The sequence below is a fragment of the Echinops telfairi genome, unplaced genomic scaffold (assembly GCF_000313985.2).
Source record: "Echinops telfairi isolate 266 unplaced genomic scaffold, ASM31398v2 ScPeMD7_60;HRSCAF=208, whole genome shotgun sequence".
Lineage (NCBI taxonomy): Eukaryota > Metazoa > Chordata > Mammalia > Afrosoricida > Tenrecidae > Echinops > Echinops telfairi.
In genome coordinates, this window is record NW_022103958.1 from 29,927,238 (window position 1) to 29,940,543 (window position 13,306).

The 13,306-nt window shown below is 38.8% G+C and overlaps 1 protein-coding gene across 1 annotated transcript in view; it reads right to left on the reverse strand.

Moving 5' to 3' along the window:
- ANO5 (anoctamin 5) overlaps positions 1-13,306 on the reverse strand; it is a 101,443-nt gene that overhangs the window by 64,121 nt on the left and 24,016 nt on the right. Inside the window, exons 4-6 of the mRNA XM_045290983.1 lie at positions 10,061-10,102; positions 7,342-7,452; positions 312-380 (exon numbers count right to left, since the gene is read on the reverse strand). Of these exons, the coding sequence (XP_045146918.1) occupies positions 312-380; positions 7,342-7,452; positions 10,061-10,102 (222 nt within the window). The remainder of the gene's footprint in view (positions 1-311; positions 381-7,341; positions 7,453-10,060; positions 10,103-13,306) is intronic.

A 13,306-nucleotide genomic window follows, 5' to 3' on the forward strand; every position in this document is an offset into this window, starting at 1 on the left:
GAGGATAGATGACAGGCAGCCTTCAAATTAGACAGATATGTAGCAACAACAATGTCTTCATTGCCCTTATTGCCCTGGTTGGAAATTATGGGTTTCTGTTTTCAAAGTGCTCCATGAATCATCTCACATTCAGGGCACTAGTCTACTTGCTAGGCAGACCAGAGCCTCTACCAACTGCAGCACAGATATGCGCACTGGGGAACAAAAGTACTAGTCTCCCGTCCACACACAGTCTATCCAGCGAAAGGCCGAAATAAGAGGAAACTAGAGTTACAACTTCACACATGGCATAAATTAACAACTACATTTACCCTTTTGTCTTCAATTTCCAACTCAAGACCTGATATTCTGAGGTTCTTTTCAAATTCTCTTCTTCTGTCCTATGGCAAAACAAATAACCATTATGCAGAAAAATTTTCTCATTCCTATCCAGTGAAATGCAGACCCCAAATCCATGGCTTTCAATGAGTTTCCCTGCCCATCCCATGATCTTGAAAAATTAATGCGTGCATTGCCCTAGTCTCCATCACCATGTTCTTTCTTTTACCTAGAAAAGAATGATCAAAATGAGTAAGAATGCGAAAAAATGGGCAATGGCTCATAGAAAAATAGGGATAAAAAGAAGCATATTTTCTTTTTAAGCTGGGAGAACTAACAACTTCTTAAATGTGGAAGGTTATGGTCAAGAAAAGAAAAATAAAAGCACAAACTATAATTTAAGGAAGAGAATAAAATTGCAATATTGAAGGAAAGGTGGAAGGAATGTACATAGCCCCTGTACCAAAAATAATCGGTCAACATTCAACCCACTCAAGAGATATCATATGACCAAGAGATAGTCAATGACCATATTATCAATAATTGCTAAGGTATTATTGGAGGAAGAAGCCTACACTGCAATTAGGACATTACTGGAAAACAAATAGGATATCAATGGAATGTTTCAAAAGCTGATGAAGTTCTGCAAACACACACTAGTCTATGCTAAAAAATTTGGAAGACAGCTTCCTGGCTAACTGACCGGAAGAGATCCATATGTGTGCTTATTCCAAAGAAAGGTGACCCAACAGAACATGCAAATTATCAAACAATATTACAAATATCAAATGCAAGTAAATTTCTCCTGAAGATCATTGAAAATTGGATGCAACAGTACAGTGACAGGGAGTCACGAGAGATACCGAGGGGAGTCAGAGATGGACATGGGATGAGGGATATCATTGCTGAGGTCAGGTGTAGTTTGACTCAAAGCAGGGAATACTAGATAGATGTTAACCTGTGTTTTATTGACTATGGAAAGCCATTCAAATGTGTGGATCATAAACTATGGATAGCAGTGAGGAGAGTGGGGATTGCAGAACACCTCCTTGTGCTCACACAGGACCAAGAAGCAGTCATTCAAACTGAACAAGGGAACATGGCGTGGTTTGAAGTCGGGAAAGGTGTTGTGTCATTTCACGATACCTACTCAATCTGTATGCTTAGAAACTGGACGATGTGAAGAACAGGGCATCCGGACTGGAGGTCGGCGTATTAACAGCCGAGATAGGCAGATGACGTAACCTTACTTGTTGACAACAAGGAGGACTTGAAGTCCTTGCTCATGGGAATTAAAGACTGCCTTCGTCAGTATAGATTGCAACTCAATGAAAAGAAAATCAAAACCCTCACAACTGGACCCACAGACAAACCATGATAAACTGAGAAAAGATAATGTCAAGAATTTCATCTTGCTTTGATCTACAATCAATGCCCATAAAAGTAGCAGTCGAATGATGTATTGCATTGGGTAAACCTGCTGTTTAAGATCCCTTTAAAATTTGGAAGCCCAACGACGGCATTTGGAGGACTGAGGTGTGCCTGACTCAAGCCACAGTATTTTCAATTACCCCAGAAGCTTCTGAAGGCTGGGCAGTGACTAAGACAAACTGGAGAAGAATGTACGCATTTGCCTTATGATATTGGTGACGAATATTGAAAGTCCTGTGCACTGCCAGAACCACAAGGCTCTGGGAAGAATTGCAGCCAGAATAGTCTAGAAGTGAGGAAGGGGACACTTCATTCCACGTGCACTGGGCAGGTTATCAGAACAGACCAGTACCTAGAGAAGGATCCCAGGCCTGGTAGAGTAGAAGGTTAGCAAAAAGAAGATGCTCAATAAGAAGGATGGAGTGAGGGGCTAGAACAAAGGTCTCAAACAAAACAATTGTGAGAGGAGCACAGGCCCAAGCAATGTTTTATTCTGTTGTAGGTGGGGCCACTGTCAGTTGAGACCTACGGGTGGCACCCAACAACAGATAAGTGGCAACCTGATCATCTTTTTAAAAGTCTGGGAACTGAGTGTCTAATAAGTTATGGTACAAGAAAACCATTCATATATACATATACACATCATTGCTAGAATATTAAGTAGGATTTAAATTAAAGGACTCTTGAAAATTTGCACCTGGTTTCCTTTGGATTTCACCCCATGTGCATAACTTTTAGCTGACTTCAGTTTGTCCTTTTGCTGTGATAACTCATAGCCGTGAGTACATCTTTCAAGACCTTCTAGTGAATAATGACATCTGGGGGTGGTATTGACTCTTGAAGAGTGGACCAAAGTATGAGATCCAATGCCGACGTGAGTGAGTGGACTTTCAGTCAAAAGGAAAACAAGCCCTTGATGATTAACAGGCAGAAAGATGAATCATACATGAAAAGATGCAGATGGCTAGATATATGAGTTAGTAAAAAAAAATGACTGCTACACAATCATAGAAACCATGATTAAACAAATCATCAAGGTGTGAAAGATTTTCTTGACATATCTTCCATCCAGGTGTTGTGCACCCCATCCAAGTGTTTCTACCTCTCTAACCCTTCCTGCAAGAATTCCGTGTTCTTCAACTTGCACCACATTAAAATGGCAGGCCTTGTTATGGGTTTGTTTGCTGTGTTTTGTTTTTGCATACTCAAGGAATACAAATTGGGTGTCTTTTAAATGTTCTTTGGATTCTAGATACAAAAAGGAATTTGAAGGGCTAAGATCAGGGCTGTGCGATTCCCGACACTTGCTACTGTCGAAGAATGAAGAAGGAACAGGAACATGGTTGTGCTTTTTCACACCATTGCCATCTTCAATGTTCTTGAAACACCTTCCAGTTCCCACAGGGAAAAGCTATCCTGAATATCCTTTTCCAGATTCATTGCCATCCAGTTGATCCTTACTCATAGTGATCCTATAGGCCAGGGCAGACCTGCCCCCATGGGTTTTGAGACTTGAACTCTTTAAAAAAGAAGGAAGCCTCCTCTTTTTCCTGTAGGGTGGCGGGTGGTTTTGAACTTCTGACTTTGTCATTAGCAGCCCAGTGTGTAACCACTGTGCCACAAAGGCTAGAATCCCCCCCAAATAGTCACAATAGCCTTATGCACTGACATCTCTGCCTTGAATTTAACTGACCCAACAGATTCTAGTAGGTGCATTATGAAGAGAAATAGTCTGCAGCCATCCACTAACCACAGAGACAGGTTAAAGGGTTTTATTTGGGATAAACTCATGCATGTATGAACTGAAACCCTAGTAGCAATTATTTTTGACTTGCCCTTGTAGTGGATATTTATTGAATGTAACTTCTATTTGATCCAGCTTTCTCAGTGAAGTGGAAAACTGTGGTCAGCTAAGTTTGAAGATAGAAAAGATGAATCGAAGGTGTAAGAGAGAAGTCAAAAAATAATTATACAGGAGAGTGGGAGAATGAATATATCACGGATATATTGGTGAGTCCCAGGCATCATTAGAGACTCAGCAGAGGTCCACTGGCTGATACAAAGTAAAATCAGTTATGACACTTTGTGTTTCTTGCAAAAGCAGTGCTGGCACATGATGGGTGGAAAGCTGAATAAGGACAGAGATACTGGGATTTGAGTGGTAGATTCCTCACCACCATTCCTGAGAATGAGGCTACATTCCAGGCCAGTGTACTGAATACGTGGTCACTGCTTGACTATCAGTAAAAGAGTGGAGCCTTAAGTGTCAGTGCTCTGCTCTAGACAACAAAGTATTATATTGAAAAGAGAAGAGCATATTTGGTAGTTCTCAGGCTGAAAAGAAAACTGAAGCAAAAAATGCATGCCTCAAGGGGTCATTTTTAAGGAATCCATAAGTCAAAATCAACCTGATGGCAGTTGGTTTTGTTTAGTTCTGCTTTGCATATGAACAAAATATGCAACAGATATGCACAGGACACAACAAAAGAAGGTGGAAAGAATACACAGCTACTACATCAAAAATAATTGGTCAATATTCAACTATTTCAGGATTTAGCATATGGTCAAGAAGTGATGGTATTGAAGGAAGAAATCCAAGCTACACTGAAGACATTGATGACAAACAAGGTGGCAGAAATTGATGAGATATTGTAGTAGTCACATAATCTGGTGTCAATCTGGGACTTGAGAGGATTAGGAATGACGGGGTGGAGTCTAGTCTGTCAATCAGGTCATAGCCAATGAGGCCTCTGTGTGGACATGACCTTCTCCTGAGAATTCTAGGAACTCTAGTATTTTCTCCTTGGAGGTGGGAGACACTTCTCTCTCGGCTCACTCCCTTGGAGATTCTCTACTGACAAAACTCAAGACTCACTCCTTGAGAGACACTCTACTGACATGACACATGGCACTATGCTGACAGACCCCATGCCTTGGGAACTGGAAGAGCTACATGGATACCCCTGCCAGCACTGAGATGTTTCTGCTACCACTGGACCCATAAGACTTTGCACACACTAGCCTGTGATCTTCCTGCATTCGGCATCATTGCATGTGTTTTGTGAGTCTGAAGAGGACTTTATAGATATGGGCTGATATCGGACTTTGGGACTTGATCTGGACAGGGCTGGGATGTTTTCTCAAAAATCAATTCCTCTTGTATATAAAGCTATTTCTTATAGACATATATATGAATGTCTATGAAGTTGTTTCTCTAGTTACCCAGACTAACACAGATATCCATTGAGATATTTCAACAATGGATGTAAGACTGGAACCACTGACTGATTTAAGCCAAGAAACTTAGAAGGTAGCTACAAGGTAGCCAACTGGAAGAGATCCATATTTGTGCCACTTACTGAAGATCAAAGAATATATCCTTTGGTATGAATTACAGCTCAACATAAGGAAAATGAAAATCCTCATGACTTGAACAATAGGTGACATCATGATAAACAAAGATAGAAGTTGATAAGAATTTCGTTTCACTTGGATCGAGAAACCACGACCATGGCAGTAGCAGTCAAGAGATGGGGGAATGAATTACACTGGGCAAATCTGCTGCACAAGACCTCTGTACAGTGTTGAAAAGCAAAGTCATCATTTGAGGACTATCATCTGACCTAAACCATGGCACGTTCACATGCCCCATATACATATAAAAGGAAGACAGTGAATGAAGAGGGTGGACGGGGAATTAATGCGTATGAGGGACGGTGCTGGCAAGGATGACTAATATATGAATGGACTGCCAGGAGAACATCAATCTGCCTCAGAAGAAGTACAGCTAGGATGCTCCATTATCTCAGTTACTCTGGACATGTTAGGAGGGGCAACTTACTGGAGATGGACCTGCTGCCTTGTACAGTCAACGGTCAATGGAAACCGAGAAGAATCACAAGAAGATTCATCAGTACCATGGTTACCACATGGGCTGAAGCATAGCAATGAATGATGCAGGCCTGCACAATGCTTTCTTGTTTTAAATGGGGTTGCTCTCAGTCAAAATGGACGTCACAGCAAGAATCCATCGTGTGGGGATCACCATGCGTCAGGAGGGGACTGAACAACCACTAGCAATGACAACAAAGACAGGAAAGAGGTATACAAGGAGCAAAAAGGTACCATGATATTGGTGCTAAATGTCCCGGTGGGAATGAAGGATTGGAGGTATAGACAAAAGTAAGCAGTAGACCAGAAAGTCTTGCATGGCAAAGACTATAAAGGGAGTGCAGTTAATACTAATGGCAAGCTCCAAGGACAAGTAAATTGACTGAGGTGGGGCACTAGCTAAGGTAATTAAAAAAGGGGGTGCAGTTCAAGAAAGAGGTCAGAGGATCAAGCTAATTTATGTATGCACAGAAATCATCTAATTCAGAACATGAGTATTGTTGGAGAAAGTGAGAGGGATCCAGGAGCTAAACTTCTTGAACAGTTAAAGGGGTGACACTGGGATTCCAAAGATGACAGTAACAAAGCATTAGGCTTAGCAGTCAGGAATTTTAGGGAGAAGTGTGGGTAAGTGCATTGCAATCAACAATAAACTACGTAGGGGGTAGGCACTTACCATATCTCCAGCAAAGGATTGTGTAAGGCAGTGGTTCTCAACCTTCCTAATGCCGCAACCCTTTAATACAGTTCCTTAGGTTGTGGTGACCTCCAACCATAAAATTATTTTAGTTGCTACTTCATAACTGTAATTTTGCTACTGTTATGAATTGCGTGACCCCTGTGAAAGGGTCGTTCGACCCCCAAAGGGGTCGCGACCCACAGGTTGAGAACCACTGGTGTAAGTGGGTGGGGTTGGGGGAGGGAAGCCCTGCTACTTGATAGGTGTAGGAGAAGGAAGTTACAAACCAATGAGGAGTCAGGTTTGAAAAGGACAGTCAGAAAAGAGGTGAATGAAGATGATGATGGGCCGTGACGTTCAGAAGTTTGGTAGAATGGTATCTTAAGAGAGGGATGGAAAAAGGGCAGAACTGTTTATGTACATGGTCTTTGGGGGACAATAATGATAGTTTGTAAAAACGTTTACATGACATTTATTTCAGATTTTGAATATAAATAAATGTGTGTAGGATAATTCAATTCACTCTTTCAAATATCAAACATTTAGTGAGCATTTCTTATGGTCAAACCCTTGTCTTGGAATAATGGACACATGTTAAAGATGAAGGCACATTAGATGGAGACATACTTTTAAAAACCAAATGATATGTGATGGTATAACAAAAATAAAATATGATAAGGCTATGGAGCATCAAATAAAGTCTATTTCAGTAAGGCCGATTAGTTGTAAGTTTCCCAAATTGAAAATTGTATAAATGAAGACTACACTCTGACACGCATCTCAAATTGCACACTCCCGTGGAAGAGCTACAGAAAGCTGTCAGACATAGGTCGGCTCCTTGGAAGTCAAGGAAAAGAAGTTGGTCTCCAGAGGTTTCACACTCTGAGTCTCATGTTGCCCGAGCTCTCAGGATCACTCCAGGAGCCTCTGACTTACAGGACAGCACTCCAGCGGAGCACCTATCGCTGACGACTGGATGTGTTCTTTTCACTAGTCCTCTTTCTCACTCGCGGAGCACTTACCACCTTTAAGTCTTCTTTCTTTATGTCGTCAACATAGGAAAGCACAAAATCAATTTTCCTGAGCCCATCTCGGAAGTAGACAGAATCCTTACTCTGCGCACTTTTTTTAAACTGCAGGAGACATAAATGGTGCACCTTCAAACTGCAGTCTTAGTCTCCCATTGTAAAAAAATAAAAAGCATCATCCACAATTGTGTCATCAACCAATGTTTTCAGTCAAGACAAATGTGAAACTTCCACTGAGGTGAGACATATATCGACAAAACAACAACATTCAGGAGACAGCTAAACATATTCATTCCATGCACACACAATTAAAATGCTACAACTATATTAAAATATATAATGAAAATCAAAGACATTCATCTAGAAATATATATTCACATAGACTTCTTATTTTATTAAACAGCATGACCCATGAGTCAACAAAAGAATTGATTGTTCTACACAACCCTGATGGGCATAATTAATTAGAGCCTGATTGATTAGAATCACATTATAAGAAAAACAATTGGTGATTAATACTTGTTCTGTGTTCTCATAAAATTTTCATTTTTTAATTCACTTTTTGAAGCGTTAAGACCGAAATCAAGGCGCAGTTATGAATTAGAAAGCAGGTAGCTTGCCAGCTGCTCTCATGCAAAGCTTCCTTCTGCATCAGTTTCCCAGGTGAGTTCAAAACCAATACTGTCTACATTTGATTAGCATTTCTCTCAGTGTAATAGGCATCACAACAAGTTCAAGTTTCCATGATTTTCTCTTTCAAAATGGCAAAGCAAAACACCGCGACACTTTCAGTAAAGAGAGGTTACATGTTTGCCTGAGCTTCAGAGTTTGTGTGCAGTATATTTAACACTTGCAATGGATCCTCAGTAAGATATAGAATTATTCATATAGATACATAAGTGGACGTCTCTCACTCTTTGGTGGATCTATATTTAGCTTGTCTGAACAATAAGAGCACTTGTACACACGCCTGGCCTTTATTTAAAAGCGCAAAGGCAATCTGTACTGTTTCTCACTTTAATCAGGCCAGAACATCCTATGACAGGGAATGATGTGGAGCGGTTGTGCGTGAATAAGACATCAACTCCCTCTTTGATCTGAAGTCTATGAACAGAGTAACTGCCATTGCTCCCAATCCTCAGGAGAAGATGGGTAGAAAATGAATAAACAAAAAATTCAGAGAGTCTAGAGCTTAAGTAGCAAAATGCAGTAACTCACTGTTTTTGCCACCGTTTTCTGTACCCCAATTAAAAGCTGTATATTTACCCCAATTTTCCTAAAACCAAGAAAACCTGAGATCACTAGGACTATCATGTTATTCAAATATTTATCACTTAAAGAGGAAAAGAGGAAAGGAAATAGAATAAACCATTGGCATTCTTGAAAATCACTGCCGTATAATCATATCTTATGGTATTTACAAAAATCGTGTAAACCAGTCGAGGCAGAAAATGTCCTCATTCTCTTAAATGTAAGTAAAGCATTAAATTAGAAAGGAAAATAACACTCCATTTGTCCTAAGTCTGTGATAGTCATATCCAGTTTTTGCTTTTTTAAATTAACGCATAATGTAAAAGTGCTCTTATTGTTCTGATAAGCTAAATATAGATCCACCAAGAGTGGGTCTGGTTGAAAAAATGGTAAACATGAAAATTAAAAAACGAAATAACTATAATCAGAGTTATGCTCGGAGTGTTTGAGAACTAAAAAGTGGTCAAAACAACTTTTAAAAAGGCTCCATTTTCCTAACTATTTAGTTAAGATTGGAATATTTATGTTCCTTCTTTTCAAAGGTAAAGGCTCTCTAGGAAACCCAATTTGTATCCGTATGTTGTGTCTTCACCATAAAGTGTAAAGTAAAAAATAATTAAAAAACAACAACTGTAAATAACCATAAATGAAAATGGCTGGAAGTCATCTAGGGTAACAACAACAACAATAAATCTGATTACATTGCTACATATAATTAAACATTATAAAAGTACATTAAAGAAAAGTGGCTCTAGGCAAGACATTACGATGATGATTTGCAGTGTGTGTGTGTGTGTGTGTGTGTGTGTTTAAAAAAAGTGGCTCTAGGGAAGACATTAAGATGATGATCTGCAGTGTGTGTGTGTGTGTGTGTGTGTGTGTGTGTGTGTGTGTGTGTGTTTGCTTAGGGAGCCCTGACAGTTCAGCAGTGAAGCTCTGGGCTCCTAACCCACATGGCAGCAGTTTGAACCTCCCATGGGAATGAACCTCCCATGGGAAAGATGTGCAGACTGCTCCATTCAAGGTCAAGGCCTTGGAAACCCTATGAGGCAGTTCTACTCTCCTTCCAGGGTGCTATGAGTTGGAATCAAGCTAATGGCAATATGCCTAGCTTTGTTTAAGGACAGTTGGTTTGTTCTCAGAAATATCTATTTGCTGTTTAATGAGTTTTTGGGCAGCATCTGTTTAAATGAGTTTTTGCATCTCAAATTCTTTATCCTGGATTCCTTAGGTAGGTTTGTACCCTTCTGAAAATGTATGCAAATGTTTACGTGGTTTGTGTTCATTTTCTGAAGAGGACCCATAGCTTCCACTCCAGAAATAGTATGAAATAGTCCAGAGGCCTAAGGACTAGGAACCTGTAAAAAGTCCCCTCAGAAATACATTCACTGGAAGAAAAACGAGCGAGGCTATCTTTGCAGCCATCCAAAGCATGAGCAGCCTCATTCAGCACAGGTTTTACCATAAGACGCCGCCTCAGGAACAAATTGAGTCGCTTAGCAGTCTGTGAAGCAACCAAGAAATAGTTAGCACACCTCATACAGAACTGAAATGAAGATTCCAAAGAACAGGCATGCAAGTAGACAAGCCCAAAGTATAATCAGTCAGTGTGGATATGTGCATGAGAGGGAAAATGCAGCATGAAGGAAATGGAGGAATTGGAAAAAGGGAATAAAGAATAAAATTAAAAAGAAGACTTCAAGAACTTCTCTAGATATTTTAGAGAGTGATTTTAATTTCTTTTTAATTGTGCGACTGGATCAAAGAGGAAAGAACAGAGATGAAAATATTGGGGGGAAATCATAAAATTAATAAAATGCTGAGTTGTCTTCAATCTTTATTCCCATCACCAATTTCTAACAAGCCAAGGCAATTAATTAAAAATATTTTGGATAATCTGTAATATTTGAGAGAAAAGCAAGACCCTGGCACAAAGAAGGAAGCATGTATTTTGCAACATGGGTCATTTATCTAAAAAGAAGTATCGATAATTTCAATTCCTGTCATTACTGACCCAGAAGTTTCACCTAAGTAGTTTAATTTTTTATTTGCCTCTTTCATGAGATTTGCAACTACGACTTGTAGAGAGGCATGTCAGGCCACCTTATGACTGTCATCGACCTAAGGAATGTTTGCCTTGTGGCCCCCTTCCTCTAGTAAAAATTACAATAATAATAGAAAAATGGACTTTTATGAAAGTTACCTATGAAAAGTATACCACTAACAAAATACTTAAATGGAATTTAGTGGTGAACATTTTGCTGAACTGCAGAAAAAATCTGCATTATTAAAGCTTGCTATATAAAGACATTGTTATATAAATAAGACAAGCCACAAACCAGGGGAAAATATTTTCAATATAACTAAACAAGACTCTCTATACAGAATGTGTAAACAACTCTTACAAGTCCATAAGGAGGTAGCCCTGTTTAGAACTGGACTTAAGATTTTAACAAGCACTTCATAGTAGAGTCATGATTCTTCAAGAAAGCCCACCAAAGGAGGTACAACACCATTATTCATTAGGAAAATCAGAATTAAAGCAATACTGAGATGGACCGGTTCGTTTTTGTTAGCTGCCTTTTAGTCAATTCCAACACGTGGGGACCCCAGGGGTGTCACAGTAGAATCGCAATCCATGAGCCTTTCAAGGCGACAGCCTTCTGGAAGCAGATGGTTTAGCACATACGCATGTCTGCTACCCGGGAGCTCCTACCCATTCACTAGATAACTAAACTGAAAGGCCGACAGTCTGAAAGCTGGTAAGAACATGGAGGAACTAGAACTGCCATCTGTGTAGGCTGAACTGGAAAATGGTCAAACCACTTAACAATAGAGAAAGTCATATATACAATGTCATATTCACCTATGAGCAGGTGCATATACACAGACAACTTTACATATAGATATCCATAGGCTTTCTACATGCCATGACACAAAAATCATACACCTAGAAATTCATTTGGGGGAAATGAAAAATTTACCTGTAACAAAATACTTTTTAGATAATGTTCATAACAGCTTTATGCATTAAAAACTAGTCAAATAGTCATCAGTAGGTAAACAGACATGTTTTGTTAAACTCATACAATGGACTATTGCTCAGCAATAACAAAGGAAATAAACAACAAACCAAAAACTACTGATCAATTCAACAAAAATCAATTTACAATAATACATCAATATTGATTAATTGTGACAAATGTAGCTATAACATGCATAATAGGGATAAATGAATATGCAGTATAATGAAATTCTGTGTCCCATGTTTCAATTCTAAAAGAACTTTAAAATGTTTTATTTTTAAAAGATTGTTTAAACAACTTTCTCTTTAACTATAACCAAAGACAATGTGAAAGTAGTGAATGAAAGATCACAAACTATCCAAATGTGATTTAGAATTGAAAATATCAAATATTGGCTTACAATATAAGTAGAGAAATTATTTTCAATTTCCATCACTAGCAAGAGGATAATATTTCCACCAGCTAAATAACTCCTAAAAATCAAAGAAAAAGAAACTAGACCTCTGAGAGGGGGAAAAAAGGAACACACTGAAATTCCATAGAAAAAGTCACCTATGTGACTCCAAGTAGGAGAGATGGAGTTTTCCTGTACTGAGAGACCACGTCTCACTCTCAGAGGGCAGGCATCCGAAAGTAGGAAAGCGCTCCCTGTTGGTGAGAGAGCCTCTCAAACATTTGCACAAGGAGGGAGCTTGGTCAGACTGTATACAAATTATATATGCATTTATTACCTGATCCAGAAATTCCACTCAGAAGGACTCTATGCCAAAGATCAACTGCAAAATCTTATTTGACCAATGCCCAAGGGTATTCAGTGCAGCAGTATTTGTAATCAAAAGATTAAAAACAACTCATAGTTCTATCAATTTATAAAAGAATAAATAGATCAACTGATTATACTAGGCTCCACCTTACAATAAACAAATGAGAAAGAAATGCAATACACAGATAAATTAAAATGAAATCACACAACATAGGTATGCTTTTAGTTTTTAGTGAAAAACTAAAACTCAGACCAGTGTATATATGTGGGGGCTTCAAAAGATTTGTGGAAAATTCTGTGATCTTTTAATTCTGTTTTTTTCCATGAATTTCTTGAAACCTCTTGCACAGTAAGCTTCTTTTAATGCAAGAAGCAGTTTATAGCTACAAATATACACAGATGTTTACTTATAATTTTTATGAGAAAGGGAATACTAGATGGATAGGACAAATAAAAATGGTTACTACAGTAGAAATGAAGAACTAGAGCTTTTCTCAAAGTGGGCATTCTTTCTAACTAAGATGGATTTATTTATAAGCTTACAAAGTATAAACTTCAGGGTCTCTCACTTGCACTTGCCCCCTCCCAAGGGCTTTGGAGGCTCTCTAGCAATTTGTAGTCATGGTCCAATATTCTCGTAACTTTAAGAGTAGAATGTGTTTGCATTATTTCTTTTAAAGGGTTTTACCAAGATTACATAAGCTTAAAGTTCTCACAAAACTTCTTCAATCTGTGCTTTTCAATTTCATAATAATATATTTTACATGTTGAAAAAATAAAGACAAATAAATGAAAACGAACACAACTTCAATCACTATGATTTCACCAATCCCACAACATTCATTCCAGGACACTGAATATAAATCTAATGAAAAGCAAAACATCTTCCCTGCCGAGCTGGCAGGTACATCTCTCTGTT